The 19,819-nt window shown below is 37.0% G+C and overlaps 1 protein-coding gene across 5 annotated transcripts in view; it reads right to left on the bottom strand.

Moving 5' to 3' along the window:
* ABCA1 (ATP-binding cassette A1) overlaps positions 1–19,819 on the bottom strand; it is a 307,414-nt gene that overhangs the window by 164,555 nt on the left and 123,040 nt on the right. For all 5 annotated transcript variants that reach the window (XM_089804610.1, XM_089804609.1, XM_089804613.1 and 2 more), the window contains 3 exons: positions 9,059–9,165; positions 8,427–8,489; positions 7,113–7,199 (listed from right to left, as the gene is read on the bottom strand). In XM_089804610.1, coding sequence (XP_089660736.1) covers positions 7,113–7,199; positions 8,427–8,489; positions 9,059–9,165 — 257 coding nt within the window. The remainder of the gene's footprint in view (positions 1–7,112; positions 7,200–8,426; positions 8,490–9,058; positions 9,166–19,819) is intronic.

Raw genomic sequence — 19,819 nt, forward strand, 5'->3', positions numbered from 1 at the left:
ATAGCATGAACATCTTAAAAAGAAAGAGGAATCAACAAAAATATATCCAAAATAGGTGAGAAATAATCTATGGATGTTGGTGGTCAAAGGAAAGAAAGCACCTGCTGTTGTTTAGATGGTTGTTCAAGCAAAATAAATTAAGAAAGGGCACAAAAAGATAAGGCATTCAATCTTTGTGTCTGTGGCCTACCTAAGCCCATAGATCCCTTATAAGTTGGTTATGCACTCTTCCACAAATCCTTAGATTTTGAGAATATCCCTCTCCACACGGCTTGGGCAATTTTGGGCAACACTCTTCTCATCCAACTTCCAAGTGTTGCAGAACATCTAGAAGCCCTCATAGCTAAGAGAAAAATCTTCTCCCTCCAAAATGTTTACTCAGATGCACACCTACAACACTCCACATACAATAACTTTAGAATGCTCGTATCCAAGTTGTAACTACAAACAAATAGAACAAACGAATTGTTAAATAGACTAGTCGTGTCATCATTCATGAATCACTTTCTAGTGTGGTCACACTCTAGGCACTTGCAAGATCATCAAGTCTTAGTAGGAGCCAACGGCATCTCCATTACGCGTTGGAACTAGAATTATATGATCCTCTCTAAGCACTATTTATTATGTGCTTGCCTCACACGACCTAGTATTCCTCACTGAGGTCCATGGGAGTTTAGAATGTGCTCTCCCTCCTATTATTAGTTATTTTTTATTTTGACCTTTTTTCATTGAACTTTGGCTCTAGTGGTGCTCATGGCTCTAAAGGGGTGGCTTGCCTAGCCTAAAAATTAACCTAGAACATCAAGTATCTAATTTAAATGCATTTTACCATAGATTCACAAAGAACCTCTTCCTACTTAAGACATCTTTATTGCAATTTATTACTTCCCACCTATTGCATCTTTATTTGTCATTCACAATGATGGGGTTTCCCTATCTAGACTTCAACAAACATTCCACAACTAGTGATCTCATTCTTGGGCAATTTTGATGCCTTTATTGGGACTCTCCAAACACCCATTCATGATCTTGCAAAGGATGAACCGTATCTTCATGAGATCGATCGTAAGGTGTTTGGTTTAAGAAACGTTTTTGGTGATCGGAATATTATTGTTATAGCTCACAAGAGACCTATTTCCCAATCAGGGAAATCCAAAAGCCTCAATGATCACATTGCCTACCTAAGTGTGATAAATTCCCCTACTTCCATCATGGTGGTGGTGGTGGTGCAAGTGTCATGAATAATGTTCTCAGTTTCATGCAAAGTTCCCAAACTAGCAATGACATGATAGGACTCAGGGAGTTTCGAGACAAGTGAACCTAGCCAAGTGCCAGGGGCCCAAACTCAAGCTCATTTGAGACTTGGGTGACTCGTTAGCAACCAAGACACAAACTCCACTTGGACTTGATATTCTTGATTCCTAGAACCAGCTAATTCTTGCTAAGTTTTTGCCAAGACTCTCAAATCTTGCCAAGTTTTCTGAGTCCTGCTCTATTTTTGAGTATTTGCTTTGCCAAGCCTTGTCAAGTTCTGGTCGAGACTCAAAGCTGGAGTCCTTGCCCAAATCACTGTCTTATCATTGCCAAACTTCTCAATGAGGTTATTTCTTCAATCTTTCCTATCTCTTGGTCTTAGCATTATCATTTTTATAAGTTTAGAGATCTTTCTAACATCAGCAGATACAATACTATCATGTACTGTCACCATTTTAAAACCGTGTCCTTTTGTCTGTTTGCTAGTTTTGTGGGTTCTCTGTATGTTTCTAAGTGAGCAAGGAAAGTTACAAGGTTCTTAGAGAGTGCAGTTTCATGTTTTCTTGGAATCTAGTGATGCCTTTGCAGTTCAGTTGGCTTTCAAGTTTGCAGTGATGCTCTTTGTAGTGATTTAGGCCATCTAGGTTGCTTGCAGTCTACAATTTCAGATAATCGTCTCAGAGATCAAAGAGGCGACACACTTAGATACAGCAGCAGCAAATACTGAATTCCTAAGTCCAGGATTGAGAAGATTTGAACAAGCAAATTCAGATACCCACCTTCAACCAGAAATAGAAATCATAGATTGAGCATAGAATTCAGATACCCACTGACTGAGTATAGAATAATTGCACATAGAAAAGGAATCATAGCCTGCAATAATCAAATATGCATGCAAAAGCCTGGCTTCCACAGTCGTTTCTTGAGGCTCAATGATTCAAGATTTAACGGAAATGCAATCTGGTATGCTTTTTTTTTATCAATTGCTGCGATCAGTATTAAATTATAAATTCTGTCAGAATGTTTCTGGTTGTTTAATGTAAGAAAATTAAATGGGAATAAAGAAAATATCATTAATGTTTGCATAAGGTTTCAAATTTTCCTATAACTTGTCTCATTTGGTTCAATTTGTGCTAATCCCTAGAAAATTTGTGTGTTTCTCTTAGGAGCTGCCAGTTAGAAATTTAGAATATTGCATTGTCGTACTTGTGACGCATTGCCATTGTAGATGCCGTTGCCTAAGATGTGTGAAAGAAAGGATGGTCCGTGGCCCTCTGGTGGGAGCCAAATTTTTCATATTTTCAGGCGGGAACCCTCAACCTTTGCACAAGCAACCATTTCAAAGCATGAGAACCTTTTTCGTGGCATAGAAGACTCAGATCCTGCCATAAGGAATGAAGGCAGTTTAGATTATATTTATGGCTCCATCTGAGGCCTTCATTTTACTAATCTGCTTGTTGGTTGAATCAAAGCTGTGCATGATCTTGATGAATAACTAGTCAATAAAAAAGGTGGACAGTATGTATTGCTTCTGAAGAGCACGTTCTGATTCTACATTATATTTCTAACTTCTGAGTTATGTAATAGCAAAATATGATAATATTACAAATTAGAACTAGTCCTCGATTTTTGTTATGAATGAAAGGTTATGGTTATTTGGAAGTTCTATTATTAAGACCACTTGCATTAACCCGAGCCACATTCAAGTATTCTCCAACATTTGCGAATCTGAAAGTGTTGTTCCACCAGTCTCAAACAAACTATAAACAGGCAATTTGACAAAATATCTCTAGAGTGAAAAGGTGACCATTTTGGGTTTAAATCCATAGAGGGTATTACGTGCTACTACTTTTAATAAGTGCCCATTTTAACACCCGACATCATTCTTTAACATCAATTCCTTCTTGGCATGTTAGTTTCCATTTTTGATGCCTTAATGATGAAAGTTGACATTTAAATATTTACTTTAGTGTCTTAATAAAGTTATGAATTGATCCCCTCAAGTAGACGTTCAGGGAAAAGAGGACTAAGACATAAGGTCAAATATTAAAAATGCGAAGGCTTTTGAGGGCAAATAACTTATATAAATAACGAATAACCTTCATACCAAGTTAGCATATCACTTAAACTTGAGACAGGAAAATAAAATTTATAAAATGCAGGTATTCTTTCATCATTGAAATTCATTTATCCAGCTTCTCTATGCTAATTTCTCCATCATAGAGCTGAATATCTCTTTCCTTTAGCCATAAAAACTCTTACACAGAAACTTTCACCATACTCCAATTAAGGTCCAGCTTATAGCTCCCATTCAACACAAAGCCTTTTCCTCCCGAAGTTCTATGTGAGAGCAATTAAAATGGATACCAATCTATCGACTTGAACTGTCATGTTGAATGTTCTAAGATCTTATTTCTCCATCATTTTATTCCTTTTCAATAGCTCTTCTCTATCTTTTCCAAGCTTTGGAACAAAATCTCAAATTCCTAGTTTCAAGGTTAACAATTTCACTTATTCTAATGGATGGCATATCAAGCTCACAAGCTTCCATTTAATCCACACTGGTTCTAATATCACTTGATTTGTAAAGAGCTGAAGTGATATGCCCAAGGCTCTCACCAATTAATGGATTATTTCTTTCTTCCCCAATTTATAAACACAATCCAACCAAACAACAAAATAATGTATTCAATTTGACAATCAAAATTTCAGAACACTATACAAATGAACTAAATTAGAAGCAAACAAGCACACAACAATCGAAAAGACAATGACACACACACCAATATTTCAGCTAAAGAAACCCTCAAAAGGGAAGAAAATTCTAGGGAAAGTGCAATCTCTTGCTCATGCCACTAAATCAATGTGTTACAAGCATTACATCACTGAAATGGGTGCACTAGAACAAGAAAATAAACATATAGCTGCTTCTTCATGCCAAGTTTGCTTCCATATCAGAAAAATCCCACTTCACTGACATAAGCAAATTGTTTGTAACAACAGCCAACCCTTGTAAATTCGTCCAGCGCGTTCAGATAAACTTCTTCTCACTTCCATGGTTAATGAAGTTAAAAGCCCCCAAATGAACCATTTAGACTTCAAATTGTTTAAATTCTCCTTTCTCACAAACATAAAACAAGTTCAGCAATACCCCTAGATTGTTCATAAATCTAGCGATTAGACATTTGCCAGGGCATGTATCCATTTGTTGGGGCATTTATTATCCATTTTCCATTTAGCAAAAGAGATGAACCAATCAACTGAGCCTTTCTCAACAATTATTCGTCTGCATTCATGTTTGAAGTCTTCAGGGATTTTCTGGACCACCCCTTACACCTTCACCTACCTAAAGCCAACTATTCTTGACACCGAATCTTCTAGAACATTAGCTAAGCTCTGTACTCATCTTGATAGCAGCCTCCAACTATTTACCCAATGGTCCAGTATTTTTTGTCCATTTTACAGATCGCGCTTCCATTGCAGCATGAACCCCATTGGCATAAAGATCGTGGTATATTGAATATGTTGCCACAGACCAGGTCTTTCAACCAATATCAGATCACTTTTAAGACCCAATATTAAAGTCATAAAAACAATTCCAAGATGGGAAAGGCAATTAGCTAAAAGCTTGTAAGAAGGGAACATTTTTGTTATTTTCAGACAAAAGATAGAGATGACGTGTTATTGGTACAAAAGCAGATGTGTTTTTCAAATCATTCCCCCTAACAATGATTATGTTGCACCTCTCCCCGTGTTGGGCTGTCAAGTCCAAGTGTTGAAGGGGAATGCTGCACCTTGAAAGATGACCATATCTTTCTTAACCATGTATGCACTGTCATTTCACTCCAAAGATGCAAAATTAAAACTTAAACTAAAAGTTGAAAACTGGTTTACAGGGGGGCCTAAGAGAGTCGAGAGTCGTCTACCAAACATGTTGGAACTTATAACTGTCAATCCCCAACAATCATGTCCAAAGAACAAACAAGTCAAATTCTTGAGATGATCAATTTTATATCTTATAGAATGTACGTATTCCAACAATTACAATTTAATAGATGAGCATAAACCTGCACTTAGCAATTCTAAATAGATTAATACAAAAACTCTGGCCTACAACGCCCTGTATCTTTCTAGCATATTCAACTGAAAATCAATTTGAACTGTCTATCACACATACTTCTGCAACAAATCATTCCCATAAACTTGTTGTGATGTACTTAAAAGGCACCCAATCTCTGCAGGCCCTCAGTGTTGGGGGGAGAGGAAAAGATAAAACCTATTCCTTTTTCACAATCTTAGAGTACCCATTGAGTTTAGAAAAGCAATCGAGCAAAACACTAGCTTTGTTTTGTTAATTCTGTAACTCTGATATATCATACTGGTCTGATTACAGATCATACGGATTTGTTCTTGCATGAAATCCTGTAATGACCCCATCTTTTAGCTTTCACGTTCTCCAAAGTCTAACTGGAACATAAGAGGAAATTAAATTAATTTCTTATAAAGTCATTAAATTAATTATTAACTGGTCTAATTACAGATCATACGGATTTGTTCTTGCATGAAATTCTGTAATGACCCCATCTTTTAGCCTTCACGTTCTCCAAAGTCTAAGTGGAGCATAAGAGGAAATTAAATTAGTTTCTTATAGTCATTAAATAAATTAAAATTAAAAATTAAATGGTGACTTTATAGTTAATTAATTTAATTAATTATTGTATTACAAAGGGAAAAGCTTCTAGAGTGTATTAATTATTGGAAAGGTGGAAGCCTCTAGTAATTTAATTTTCTAGAAGCACAATTAATTATTGTATTGCAAGGGAGGAGTTTCTAGAGAGTGCATTAATTATTGGAAGGGGGAAGCTTCTAGCACTTGCAATTAATTAATGTTTTAGTTCCTTCTAGAAGGGTGAAGGAAAAGGATAAATAGGGGTGAAAGTCTCATTGTTGATCATCAGATTTTTGTGAATGACATTTGATAAGAGCTTGGATGTGTGAATCACATATCTTTCTTGGCAATAGGGGACGTTCATCCTCTCTTGTAACATTCTAGACGTCATTCCCTTGGGGTTTGGCCTTTGGAACACATTGCTTGTACTTGATTTCATCATTTTGGGAATTAATATAATTTCAGCATCGGTTCCATCTTCAGTTTGCATAAAAAATCTATTTCGGCAATTGGTTCAGTTTTTGGGCATTCCAGGGTGCCCATTACAAATTCCTTATTAAATGAAGGCCTATATATAATTGTATTTATCCTAGTGGTGATCGGCGTCTCCTGGAGGCATTGTTTCTAAAGATTAATCTTGATCATTTTAGTTTGTTCACTAACTAAAGTCTTCTCCATTAGGCGCTGATTTCAAGGAAACAATTAGAGACCGACCTAGAGAGGGACATGTCCTTTCTAAGGACATGCCCTTAGTTGCTATATTTATAGGGTGTGATTGTGGATAAAGGACACACATTGAAACTAAGTCTGCTTCTTTAGCATTCATTTCCTCATACAAATTATAGCAGATATAAATATTTGATTGCAGAACTGTATATCACAACAAGAAGTCTTAATATACCGTCCAGTATTTTTAAAGACCATCTTCAGCAAGATAGAAAGCCATTATATCTGTTTGATTGTTCAGAATTTGCAGAAACATTACATGTTTATCTTCTTTACAAAATTATGGGTCTTTTGCAGTTTATCGGTACCCCTATACCTTCTGTATTTAGGAAAGAAAAAAAAGCATGTATGTTAACGCATGTCGAAGGATAAGAATAAAGCAGAGTCAAAGCATATTGATTATCTATTTAGTTTATAAAATTTTGCAAGGCAATGAATATGACAATGCAAACCAGGAACTCACTTCATTTATCATTTCATCGACATCAATCTCCAACACATCGTCCTCAACACCCTTCAAGATACCAAAGATTTTTAGATGCTCCTTTACCTGGCATGTTATAGCTTATGATTAAAGAATCACAAAATGGACAAGTTTAAAATAAGAAGACCATTGAATTCACCATACTAAAGCAAAGAGTGATTGTTAGGAAACAAAACTTCATAAACATACAACTATTTCCATTTTATCTATGGAAACACATTAAAATTGAAGAAATTAACTAAATTAAATATAAAAGCGCAAGCAGTTAATAACTAACAATTCAGATGTTGAGCTTGTGGGACTTTGGTGAAAGGCTTCCCCTATAAAACCAACTGGAGAAAAATGACTGATTCTTGTCAGAAATCAGTGTACACATGGGTTTTATACTTTATTAATGTGTTATAAAATGAATATATGTAAGTCAATATTAAGTTGTTGATAAACAGGCTAATATTATATTATTGTGAGTGTTATACTGTGTGCACTGTAGTAACAACTCACATAGAGATTTGAGAGTGGAACTAGGAGGCACATAATCAAAGTGATTGAACAACCAACCAAAATGTATAGGAGCTATTATTAGTCGTACTCTATATTTGTACTATGCATTGAATGGATGAATAATAAAAAGTAAAATATTATCTTTGTGTGTATATTCAGATTTTTCACACTGTATTAGAGAAGGGCACTCAACATTTCTGTATGATGTTTCCATAAGAGAATGAGTAAATAATGACTTGAAGAAGTAAATGAGAGCTATTAGTAAGTAGACTAGAACACTGAAAATTAAGGAGCCTGTAATCTCCCTCCTAAGCCTGTGAGTTATATTATAAATCTAATTAAATGCTAAGGCCACAATAGCATTTAATAACATTTATAATTTCTCTTATGTTGATAATATTAAACAATGACATAAGAAAAAGAGAAATATTATGTTTTTGTCCCATGCGATGGAGAATAGAGGAATTTCAAGAAAATGGACAGTTACGTTGGGGAAAGGAGAAATAGTTAAAATGAATGAATTTCATGCAAAGAGGCAGACTGAAGAATTTCAGAACAAAGAATATAGCAGGAAAGCAGTGATTAGCGGTTAGCGGTTTTGCTTCTAAGGAATGCTAAACTTCTCACGAGGATTGTCTTCAAGATTAAGAGATATCTCTAAGACAAATAGACAGGCTTGTGTATACTCTGTATAGTCAATATAATAACAACTTTAATTTAATCAATTAAATAGATTACAGCATGTATTATATAAAATAAATAAACTTAACCATTGTCTAAAACAGCTCTTACTGTTAATTCAGGGAAGAGAATGTCATGTTGAGGACAAACTCCAAGCTGCTTCCGTATTTTTTCCTGACAAATAACAAAGAAGAAAGATATCAAAAGTTAAAACTAAAGGTCTGCATGTTCAAAATTTAACATGTTAATACAGGACTAGATTCTAACTGCAGAAATTTGCATTCAATCTTGCTGGGCTCAACCCAAATCTACTCTGAATTTCGAACCAGTAGCTGCTGCAATGCTGTGTGATCTGACTTGCACTGACCAGACCAGTTAACAAGTGAAAGAGATGTTCAGGAGGAGTATTTGAGAGCAATACCATGTGGTTTCAATGCCACAAATGTGACAGGAATAGTGCATATATGTCATAGGCAATCAGTTAATGGACATTACAATATAGAGAGCAAAGAAGGCATTGGTGTTTGGAAGGCTAGTCCAGTATTGAGCATACAATCACATTACCCACAGCTAACTACTGATGTGCAACCATTAGAATAAGGATAAAGTAAAGGTAACTACACAAAAAATTTACTTCATTTCCCCTCCCATAATGAATCTACAACTATAAGAAAAACAAATGGTTTATCAATTTTGGTTACACGTGAAATAAGAAAAACAAGGAGTAAAGCACGATACACAACCATGTCAGTCCGAATGCTCTTCCCAAATACAAGGGCATCGCCAGAAGTTGGAGGAAGAAGGCCAACTAGCATTGCTATTGTAGTACTTTTACCAGCTCCGTTGTGGCCTACAAAGATCCATAAATGTAAATAAATTGTGATCAAAAAAATTAAAAATCTACCACATCCTTTCCCAAGCACCAGAATAACAAAAACACATAAAAGAAGAAAGAGACGGCAGTATTTATGCTAAATGTTCAAACAACAGAGCACTCAAGCTTTGAAACACATTCAAATGTTAAATTTGAAGTTTCAAGAATAAAACTGTACTTTTGTCTTTGAATAGATCATCAAGAATCTCACCAGGATGGCCATTGTACACAATCATGGAGTTCTACTACTTAGCATGATTTTATGCAAGGACCCAATCACACTGAAAATGCTACTTCAAAAAGTTAAAATCCCGCTACATAATCCTGTCCTGTTCTTCTATTGACTTTATTCAGAATATAATTTCTAGTTGTACCAAAGGGTTCCAAAGTGTACAAACATCAAACCTCACCCACATTGTATGCCATGTTCTCTTGCTATGTACCTTGTTGGAGATATAACTTCATCTTCTATCAGAGTTCTGAAAGCTACAAAGTTGAAGCATCCAGTGTTACTTTTAACTCGGATATCAAATGGACTCTATTGCATTAAATAAATGTATGCATCCTAGTCTATAATATTAAAACAAATAAGCACAACCATCTGAATGTTTCATGAACACTCCTTATATTGGCATCTCTTTTGATAGATTGTATCCTTTCATATATCTGCTGGACACTCCTGAAGAAACCATCAGTGACGCTGCTAAAAGGAACATCTGCAAAGGGTACATCAAAGTCAATATGACCTCCCCTCTTGTGTAACTTAGCCCAAAAGTTGACATTTTGCACTAACATTTGTAATATCCCCATCATTAAACTAAAAGAATTAATAACTTTATTTGGGGTCCCGATTGATTTTTGTATATCTTGGGCCCATCTTTAATTTTTCGTAGGTTTAGGTGTTTGTCGTGTCATGTGTCAGCATGTTGTTTCTCCCTCTGGAGTTTTCCTCCGACAAGGTATATATGTTTGTCAAATTAGTTGTTGTAGGAATGATTTAGGGATTATTTCTTTGTATTTGCAAATTCCTATTGGAGGTCTAGATCGTTCGCCATTTTGGAAGTGGAAGATCTTCCCTACTTGGTTTCCTAGTTTCGGTGGGATTCAACCCTCACCCTATTCTGTTGCCTCTAATACTTTGCTTAGATTTGGCAAATCGGATCACCATCTTTGTCTACAAGTATTAATTGGAGGTTATATGTATTTAATATCTATTCATACTTGGCATTTATTTAATGAATTTGGTGTTCTAATATTATTTTGCATATAAGTTTGTATTCTCTTTCCAATCTTCATGCAACACCCTCCGTGAATCTTCAACCTCCCAGTACGCCAACCTTGGAATGCCATCCTTAGTATGCCAACCTTAATACTCCAACCTTCCAGTATGCCAACCTTGGTACACCAATACGCTAACATCCCGGTATGCCAACCTTAATACTCCAACCTTCCAGTATGCCAACCTTGGTACACCAATACGCTGACATCCCGGTACGCCAACCTCACACCTGGACGAGAACATTACAATGGTATCAGAGCCAGTGCTTTTGACAGCCAGTGGAAGTAAACGCAAATATATACCCGAAGAAGAAGGCGAGATCACCTTGTTGGTAGAATGACGAATCCCCAAGATCCTATAACAGAATACATGAATCTTTTAACAGAGCTCAACAGAAACCAAATGCGAATCAAAGTAATCCAAAGGATTATGCAAGAAACATTACGAAAATTGGCCAAGGGAAAGACAACAAGAGAACAAAATGGCCATAGCGATGACTCTATTACGGGAAGGAAAAACCCTCAACCCTCTCGGTCTCGACCTTCGATACCCATCTTCCTTCCAAGGACAAAAGCACCACACAAAGAAAGAGAGCCCACTTTTCAAGAAACACAAGAATAACTTCAAGAAGATTGGAGAAACATGAATATGGAAGGTGATATATCCTGCAAAAATTGTGTTAATCTAAGAATGAGATATTCAGGGGGGTGAAATCGTGGTTATTTTAATGATGATCTCAGGAGAAAGATCGAAAAAGTAAATTATCACCATTTGATGGATCTGGAGCCATCACTGCACAAGCATGGGTTCTAAAGGTAGGCACCTATTTTCAGCTCAACCCGATGCCCAGAAGGGAAGCAATTAAGTTCATAACACTCCATTTGGAAGCAGTGGTGCAAGAGTGATGACACTACAGATTGGTCACTCTCGGTCACGCCCAAGTGACCTCTTACGTTTAGTCCACTGAGAGACTCATCGAGCGTTTTGATCGGAAGGATCGTAAACTAGAATTCAAAGATCTGGCACAACGAAGGCAAACAAATATGGTAGACAATACATCACAAAGTTCCAAAAGCTATCAGTGCTAGTCACAGACATCTCTGAGAGACATAGAATCGTGTTATTAATGGATGGGCCAAGGGAGTCCTTGAGAGGATAGATCAAAGGGTTTTAACACATGCACACTCAACAAAGCTTTTGAGAAGGTACATGACATGGCTGCATCTTCCTCAAAAACCCACATAGCTACGCCAACACCTTCCCCACAAGAAGATAAAGAGAAGGAGCCAATTCAGAAAAAACCTCCACTGGATAGAGATTCTCGGCAAGAGCTCCGAAGGAAAAGCTTTATTCACGTGCAAGGAGTCATGGGCATCAGGTCACGGTTGCCTTTGGAAGGGAAAGATTCATTACATTGAGGTGTTTCACAATGATGACAAAGGACAGGTATCTAAAATAACTGGTGAAGAAATTAACCAAGTAGAGAGAATAAATGCCCTCGTACAAAAAGGAGGCTTCATTGCTAGGCTCACTACAATGGCTGGAAGTAGTATCTTCAGAGCCCGTAGCACACTTCATGGGAAATGTGTCACAGTCATGATTGATACTGGCGCTACACTCAATTACATCAATTCATCATTGGTCACTAGTAAGGGCTTGCACGTAGTAGAGCATGGAGAATTTGAGGATAATGTTACCAGAGGAACCTTGTTTACCTGCACACATGATCCACGGCTCAACATTTCCATGGGAAACTATACTTTGACAAATGATTTCTTTGTCATAGATTTGGTTGACACTAATACCATATTGCACATCTTGTGGATGGAGACCCTTGATTAGTATGCCCAAAGCTTCAAGAGGATGGACTTTTCATTCGAGACAAATGGCAAGAAGGTGTTGCTAAGAGAAATGTCAAATAAACGGTTGAAGCAAATCACAATCAAGAATATGTAGGCCATTTTTAAACATGATATGATCCCCAAATTTAACTTTGATGCTGTGGTGGCAAGTAAAAGCATGACAGTCAACACTTTACCCCATTCCTTGGATGATTGGCGCGCCCATCCATTGGTCGAGTACTCCAAGAACACTTTTGCATGTCAACTAATGGATGTCTATATACATGATGAATGGTACAAAGTGATTGATGATATCATTTGCTACGGCAATAAGATCTACTTGGCACCTGAATCCAAACCGAAGAAGCTCCTTAAAGAAGGTTTCATATAATCAGATTTAAAAATTGCTTGAGGACAAGCAGTTTTTGGTATGGGAGGACTATAATATCTATTATAGCTTCAATTGAATTGAAGCCTATAAGTAAATCAATATAATATGTATATTAAATATATGTATCTCTGCATGTTATCTGCAAATATATATATTTATGTATGTATGTATGTATGTATGTATGTATGTATGTATGTATATGCATGTATATATATGTATGTATGTGTATATATGTATATATGTATATATGTGTGTGTATGTATATATATATATATAAGTATATATGTATATAAGTATATATATATATAGAAGTTCAAATAACGATAGGAATTAAGAGCTCAAATAACCTATAGTAGCGGCGACCAAAAGTGCCCCACCTATTAATATCAGTGCAGAATTCAGACACGGCCACAATCGCTACTCCTGCACAAGTTTTGGCCCACTTTGGTCACTTCTGGCTAGACAGCAACTCTCGCTCCCTCAAATATGCCCAAATTTGTGAAAAGAAAGGAACCAAATTTAATTAGAAGTATGACCAATATTAAAAAAAAAAAGAAAACAGGGGAGACCGTGAGAAACAAGTTCCTCAGCTTTGTCAAAGCCAAATACTCAAACCCAAGTGACCTTCTTAGCTATTATAACACCCCTCAAATTTATTATATCCATTAGATAGATTGAGAGCATAAATATGTCAAATACATCCCAAAGCTTTGTTTTTGTTGCCCCACTCTTCATCCTCTAACCGATTAGCAAAAGTGAATACTTGCATTCTAGTAAGATGATTGAGTTCTTAGTTGTGGTTGAGTCTGGGTCTAATCCCTCTTAGGTGGAACGAGTCTCCATCAGATTTCTCCTTTTCCCCATCTCCCCATTTCATAGCTGGGTGGTTCTTCATTTTTGTCGAAGTGATCTTACAGGTAGGTTAGGTTAGTGCCTGGTCCGATGGAGATTCATGTTACTCGTGCAGTGATCAATTACAAGTTACATTCGCTTTCGGCCTATCACTTTTTCAAAAGAAACAGAAGCTTGCAAAAATTCGGTAATTGTCTTCTCCTTGGCGGGTTTCCAACCCATGAAAATGATTTCCTACAAAAGGCACTAAAATGACACACATGGATCAAAAACACGAAAATAGCAAGGTATCCCGTGGCAAATCAATGCTTACTTTGCGATTATGATTTCAAAAAATGTTAAGATTCATATTGGCTCTCATAATCGTCTCCGACAGAAAACTTAGAACGAACTTCTCCTCGGCGGGTTTTCAACCCATGAAGTTGGTTTTATGAAAAGGCAATTTAGAGTGAAAAGAAATGATAAGTGAGTTCCTACAGAATCTTCACACCTCACTTAGACATTGCCAATCCCAAAAAGGACAATGGTCTAAAGGTCAATTAAAAAGGAAAAGTTGGCAAAGAAACACAAATTGTCTTCTCCTCGGCAGGTTTTCAACCCATGAAGACAGTTTCCTGAATTCCAAAGAAAATCAAGCCAGTAACCAGGTTGGATCTGCAATTTGTGCATAAAATGTTTCAAAATGATAACAGAAAAAATCTAATGATTACGAAAAAGAGTTAATGATCAGAATTCAACTTAGTGGACATTCTCCCACGAAGTACTCTACTGGTAACTTCCCGAAACTTAAAGGAAAATGGGAAAGTAAGTTATGGGGAGATAGAAAGTTACCGTTGAGCCAATGGAATAATGAAAAGACCCCTAGATATTCGTTAAACCCTCGCATTTACTGTTTCAACGGATCTCTCCTTCAATTCATTCGTTTGGCACGAATTCTGAAGATCAACGGATGAATCAAGGCTCCCATATTTATGGAAACATAAGCAGTTGATTAACTACCGTTTGTTTTTCTTTGAACTGCTATTCTGTTAATGTGCATAACTTTTTCAAAAGGCTAGTATCTGTTCCAATAGCCATTCCTTTCACTTTCTTAATTCAAATCTCGTTCTCAAAACAATGGCAACCAGATTTGCGGGTTTCAATGGGTTGAAAGGAATCAAATCCCAATTGGAGAATTCACAGATACATCTCTTCGTTTCTACGACATGGAGGATTTTCAAAAGAGAGTGAACTCTAAGTTGATTCATCCCATCACTGAGAAGCTCTAACGATGTGGGTTGGTCAAGGCAGCTGGTTTTCTGGTTGCAGTTCAGGCCCCGGAATTAATCTACAAATGTATACACCATTACAACCCAGAGACAAGGCAGATTGTACTACCAAATAACACAGTGTTGATTTCAATCGACAAGCAAACTGTGGTGAATTGCCTGCGAGTATCAAAACAAGAGGAATTTTTAGACTTTACCTTCAGAGAAGTCGTTTCTAAGTTCTTGGCAAAGAAGATGATCTGGAGGAAAGAAATCATGCAAACATGGTTCCAAAAACCACGGAGTGCCAAGAGTAAGGTTCCTATGACCATGTTTGGAACCAACCTAAAACCAGAGATCATTAATATCTTGGTCCTACATAGATTGAAAGGTGAGGTAGAAACTTTTTATTTCACTAAGCAATATTTATTCTTAGTGCAAGTCGTCTGCTCTGACACCCAATTTATTGATTGGGCTCATGAGGTAAGCGAAATTTTGTCCAATGCTCTCTGTGCTACAAAGTTCTACAATACATTCTATATGTCCTCTTTCCTCATCTATATGTTCGCCTCATTACAACTATGGCCAGGCCTCCCAACAGTGGAAAATTTTCCTGATGATGTGAAATCTTATGAGTATTATCCATGCTTACAGTTGGAAAATAGCTATGCAAAATATGTAAAGGTTAATGATGCATTCACTATGAGGATTTGCAAGAAGCTACAGGGATGTCTAGAAAGGAGATTCAATCCTGAAGCCATGGCAGCCATCAACCAATTTGGGAGTTATTTCACCCAATTCTCATCCTTTTCTTATTTCCATCTTGCAACTTTCGATGGTTTCCCCTTGAAGCTACCAAGATATCCCAGTGATATAATCGTGCTGATTGAGATCATGTGGCAAGCTATTCAAGTGAACGTGTTGAGTGGGAGTCTGAAAAAGAAAGGGTACGAATTTCCCATGAAGGTGGGGGCTTTCAGCTATGACACCCGTTCGGATGCTAGGAACATGTTGAGGGTGTTTGAAATAGAGTATAAATTGGAGATGTACGAAGTCATGAGGCCCACGTTCGATCCGAATGGGTACGCAAGGGATGTTTTGCAAATCGGAAGTGTAATCAAGCACATTACCACCATTGAGGACTACTGGGCTGATTGCAAGGACGAATTCGAGAGTCGTGATCGTGCTTTCGCCAAACTAATAGTTGATTAGGTGAAAAAGTACAAATTCAATATTGATGAGGAAGGAGTGGAGGATGATGGTCAAAACATGTATAGCAATACTTACCTGACTAAGCTAAGAGGCACTCCAATAAGCTTGGAGCCTTATGAAGATTCTGAGGAAGAGCTAGATACAATGATGGCTCGAATCTACAAAAGGACTGGAAAATGGATCAAATGGACAATAGCTAGGAGTCGGAGCAAATGCACATCTGCTCAAGCCTCCCCAAAGGTTGCACATCTACTCAAGCCTCCCAAGGTGGTACACCAGGTGCAACTTTGGCCATTACCCAAGGTCCAGCTCAACCATCAGACGGAGATGATCAACCTCCCGACAAAAGCATTCCCCTAGCTAGAACTTGTCAGTACGGCTCCCTTCCAATGATCGAAACTCCAACAAAGGCTAAGAAGAAGAGGGTGAAGGAATTAAAGGATAGTGCAGTCACTCTTACCATCTCGCCTCATAGCAGTCCAATCCCATCTATAAGTGTTGCACTTCTCCTTCCAAGTAATTCCCAAGTGCAAGTAGTGGATCTAGGAGATGGTGGAAGTAGTGAGAGTGAGTAGACTAAATCTGATGAGGCGACAAAGAAGACTTTAGAGGCAGAGAAGGGCCCGGATTCTTCAAAGCTAATCTCACAGGCCCCGAAAAATCCTTTCTCTTCGGCTACAAAAACACTCACTCTGATCAAGAGAAAGATGTTTAGTATAAACGCTCTTGGGACTGCTTCCAAGGTGATCGGCATAGATTCATGGCTGGAGAACACCTTGGACACAAAAAGAAAGAAGAGAGATGAAGGAGCTCCTAACAAAGTGATTTTATCTCCGGCTATCCAATTTGGATCAGCACTGAGCAAAGTCAAAAAGTAGAAGACCTTGTCCATTCTTGGACAAGATCCTGAAATAGGGCACCTGACGATGGAAATTGCAAAGCCCACTAAAGAAGGAAGAATTGAAGATATGTCTGTAGATGATTTTTCCCTACATTCTGTGGATCTCAAGGAGGTCAGACATGACACCAAGGTTGGCTTATGGAAGGTAATAGAGGGACAGCTTGAAAGCCTTAAATTATCAAAAGTCAGAATGGAGGCGGAAATCCATGAACTTAACGGCTTCATCAGGCAATTGGTCACCCTGTTGGAAAGCATCTCTGGAATGTCAATCACTAGTGATCCTACTGCTACCTATGTCCAAGCACTCATCTCTTAGCTCCACGAAGATAAACATTTCAGGCAATTCGATAGAGAGTGGATCAGGAAAATCAAGTTAGAGGGACTCGTTATTATAGAACAAATTGGCAATGCAATACTGAGGCTTGGAACAGAGAAGGATAACATTTCAGCAAATAGAGCTACCTTGACAGCAGAGAAAGTTAAGAGTGAAGATTGTGTCTCTTTACTAAAGATGATTATCCATATGAAAGCTAAGGAGGCTGTGGAAGCAAAGATCTTGCCTAAAGGAGATGAGCCTTTATTTGAGTGGCTCCAAAGCATGCAATTCAAGTCTGAGATGATCCTGGCGGCAAAGGAACGACTTAAAGAAATAGAAGCGAAAGTGTAAATGGATCAAGACAGAGACTATGAACTCCTAAGAGGTCTACATACGGATTCCTAGACTAGTGGACAAGGAAAGGGAACCAATGGAGTAGCCGTCATGCAAAAGAACTTCTCCAATTACATAGATAGTTTGATGGGGATATCATTTGATCACTAGAATAGAGTTTCCAAGCTCCAAAAGCTTGGTGGATGTGTACACGTGGCCATGGAGGAGATACAAGATCGGTTAAATGTTATCAAAGATTTAGCCAGAGAGCATTCTAAATGGTTCTTAAGATACACTAATGTACACGTTCATAGGCATGAGGAATTGATTCCAATCATTGTCACCACCAAGGCCTATAAGGAAAAGTCAGAAAAGGGAAAGAAGGCTAAGTGATTCATGTTCCGGCCCTTTCATATTTTGATGTAATGATTGTGATGGACAAATTGGCTCCTTGCCATTTGTCATTTCTGAGATGTACCGATTTAAGTTTCTTTTGTAATGGTCATCTCGGAATCCTATATGTACGAGATTGAAAGATTAATAAAAGGTCGGCTAATTTTTTGTGTGAAATACTTGATGTTGCAGAGATAATTGAATGATATTTGTGTCAATTATTTTATGTTCCATTCTATTTTATGTTAGTTCCCTGTTTTCTCTTTCGTCTGAATTTAATCAAGGAATGAGCAGAGTTTCACTCCCCTATTTCAAAGCAGCAAACCGAAGATAATAGTATTGTTATCATAGGTTCAAGAGAAATCCCTTTTGTGTTTTCTTTCAAGTTAGTCTTTCAGTCTCTGTAGTTAGTTTCCTACTGATATTAGTTTAGTTACAGTTAGCATGCATTATTGAATCATTAAGCCTTGCATGTTCATAAGATGTGTGAATTCATAGACTTAACTAATCTTAAAATACCAACTTTTTCCTAAGTTAGTTCTTGTTCAGTTGTAACTTGGTTTATCTCCTGTTCTCGGGTTAAGAACACACCCCGTTTTAGATTTAGAAGCGAACATAATTCATTGCAAATCACAATGCAATAGGGAGCTGTACCTAGGAATTAAGAGGGAAGTTAGTCATTTTAGAAGAACTTTCCAACTATTGTAACCAAATGTTGTTCCTAAATTTGGGCGTTTAAGAGTTAAATCAAAAGGACAATATGTTTACCAACAGTTTTTCAAGTCTTTTCTCATAAACAAAAGTGCTAGATGTCAAGTACAATCTCGTTATCACAAACATCCTACAGTCAGAAACATATTCAATGAATCGCTTTGCATGACTTATAAGCATTGTGAAATGGAGATTCCTCTTTATAACTACACATAAAACACATAGCAGTTGATTGAATTTGTAAAGAGAGAAAAGAAATTCACCCAATCAGTCAAAGAATGTGATTATGGAAACCGCAGTAGATGTTTATGTTGCCAGCCACATGTATGATATAATACGGCAGTACGCATAGCACATATCCCACAAAAGTAAGTATTATTCAATTTTTGGAATTATAAGGTCGGTGATCCTCATAACCTTAAAACAGCGTAGCCCCACTTATAATAAGATAAATTCAGGTAATGTGCACTTAATGCTTTCCTTATATCATTCTTCTACACATGGAGATGTACATTAAGTTCTATTTATATTATAATATAGTATCAAATACACAATTAATTGTGTATTTGATACCATATTATATACATATATATAGAATAAATTGAGTTTTTGATATTATTACTTTAAAAGATTATGAAAGCTAAATGGAATTAATTGATATATGTCATAAGTAATCAACATGATTTCTTATTGGACGTAATCAATCAAGAACAAGTGTAGAGACTGTTCCTATTCCTATGTGATTGCACATGCGTAGAACATTGTGAATTTCTTAAAGTTATATAAAATGTTTATTTAAGAAATGATTGATATTTTATGAGATCAATACAATAAGAAGGGTGAAAGAAATTCAATGTTATATACCACATCGGTGATGACAAGGACAATCACGGATGTTGATAAGTATTTATTTTCCTTGAGCATTCCAATTGCCTATTCACTAGTCTCTCTCTTATTTATTATACATAAGAATTATTTGCCTTGATCTTTTCCAAGAATGTTATTACCGGAAGAGGGAGATTAAGATTTAGAGGGACCCTAACATTTCATTAGAAGGCAACCTTGAAAGAGAGGGAGCGGTTAGAGGATATAATTTAGTCAACCTTTGGTGATCTCGATCATATTGATTTAGAGGGAGTAGACCATGTTGTGAT

Source organism: Cupressus sempervirens, chromosome 10, assembly GCF_028749045.1.
Source record: "Cupressus sempervirens isolate cs-2001-9-10 chromosome 10, ASM2874904v1, whole genome shotgun sequence".
NCBI lineage: Eukaryota > Viridiplantae > Streptophyta > Pinopsida > Cupressales > Cupressaceae > Cupressus > Cupressus sempervirens.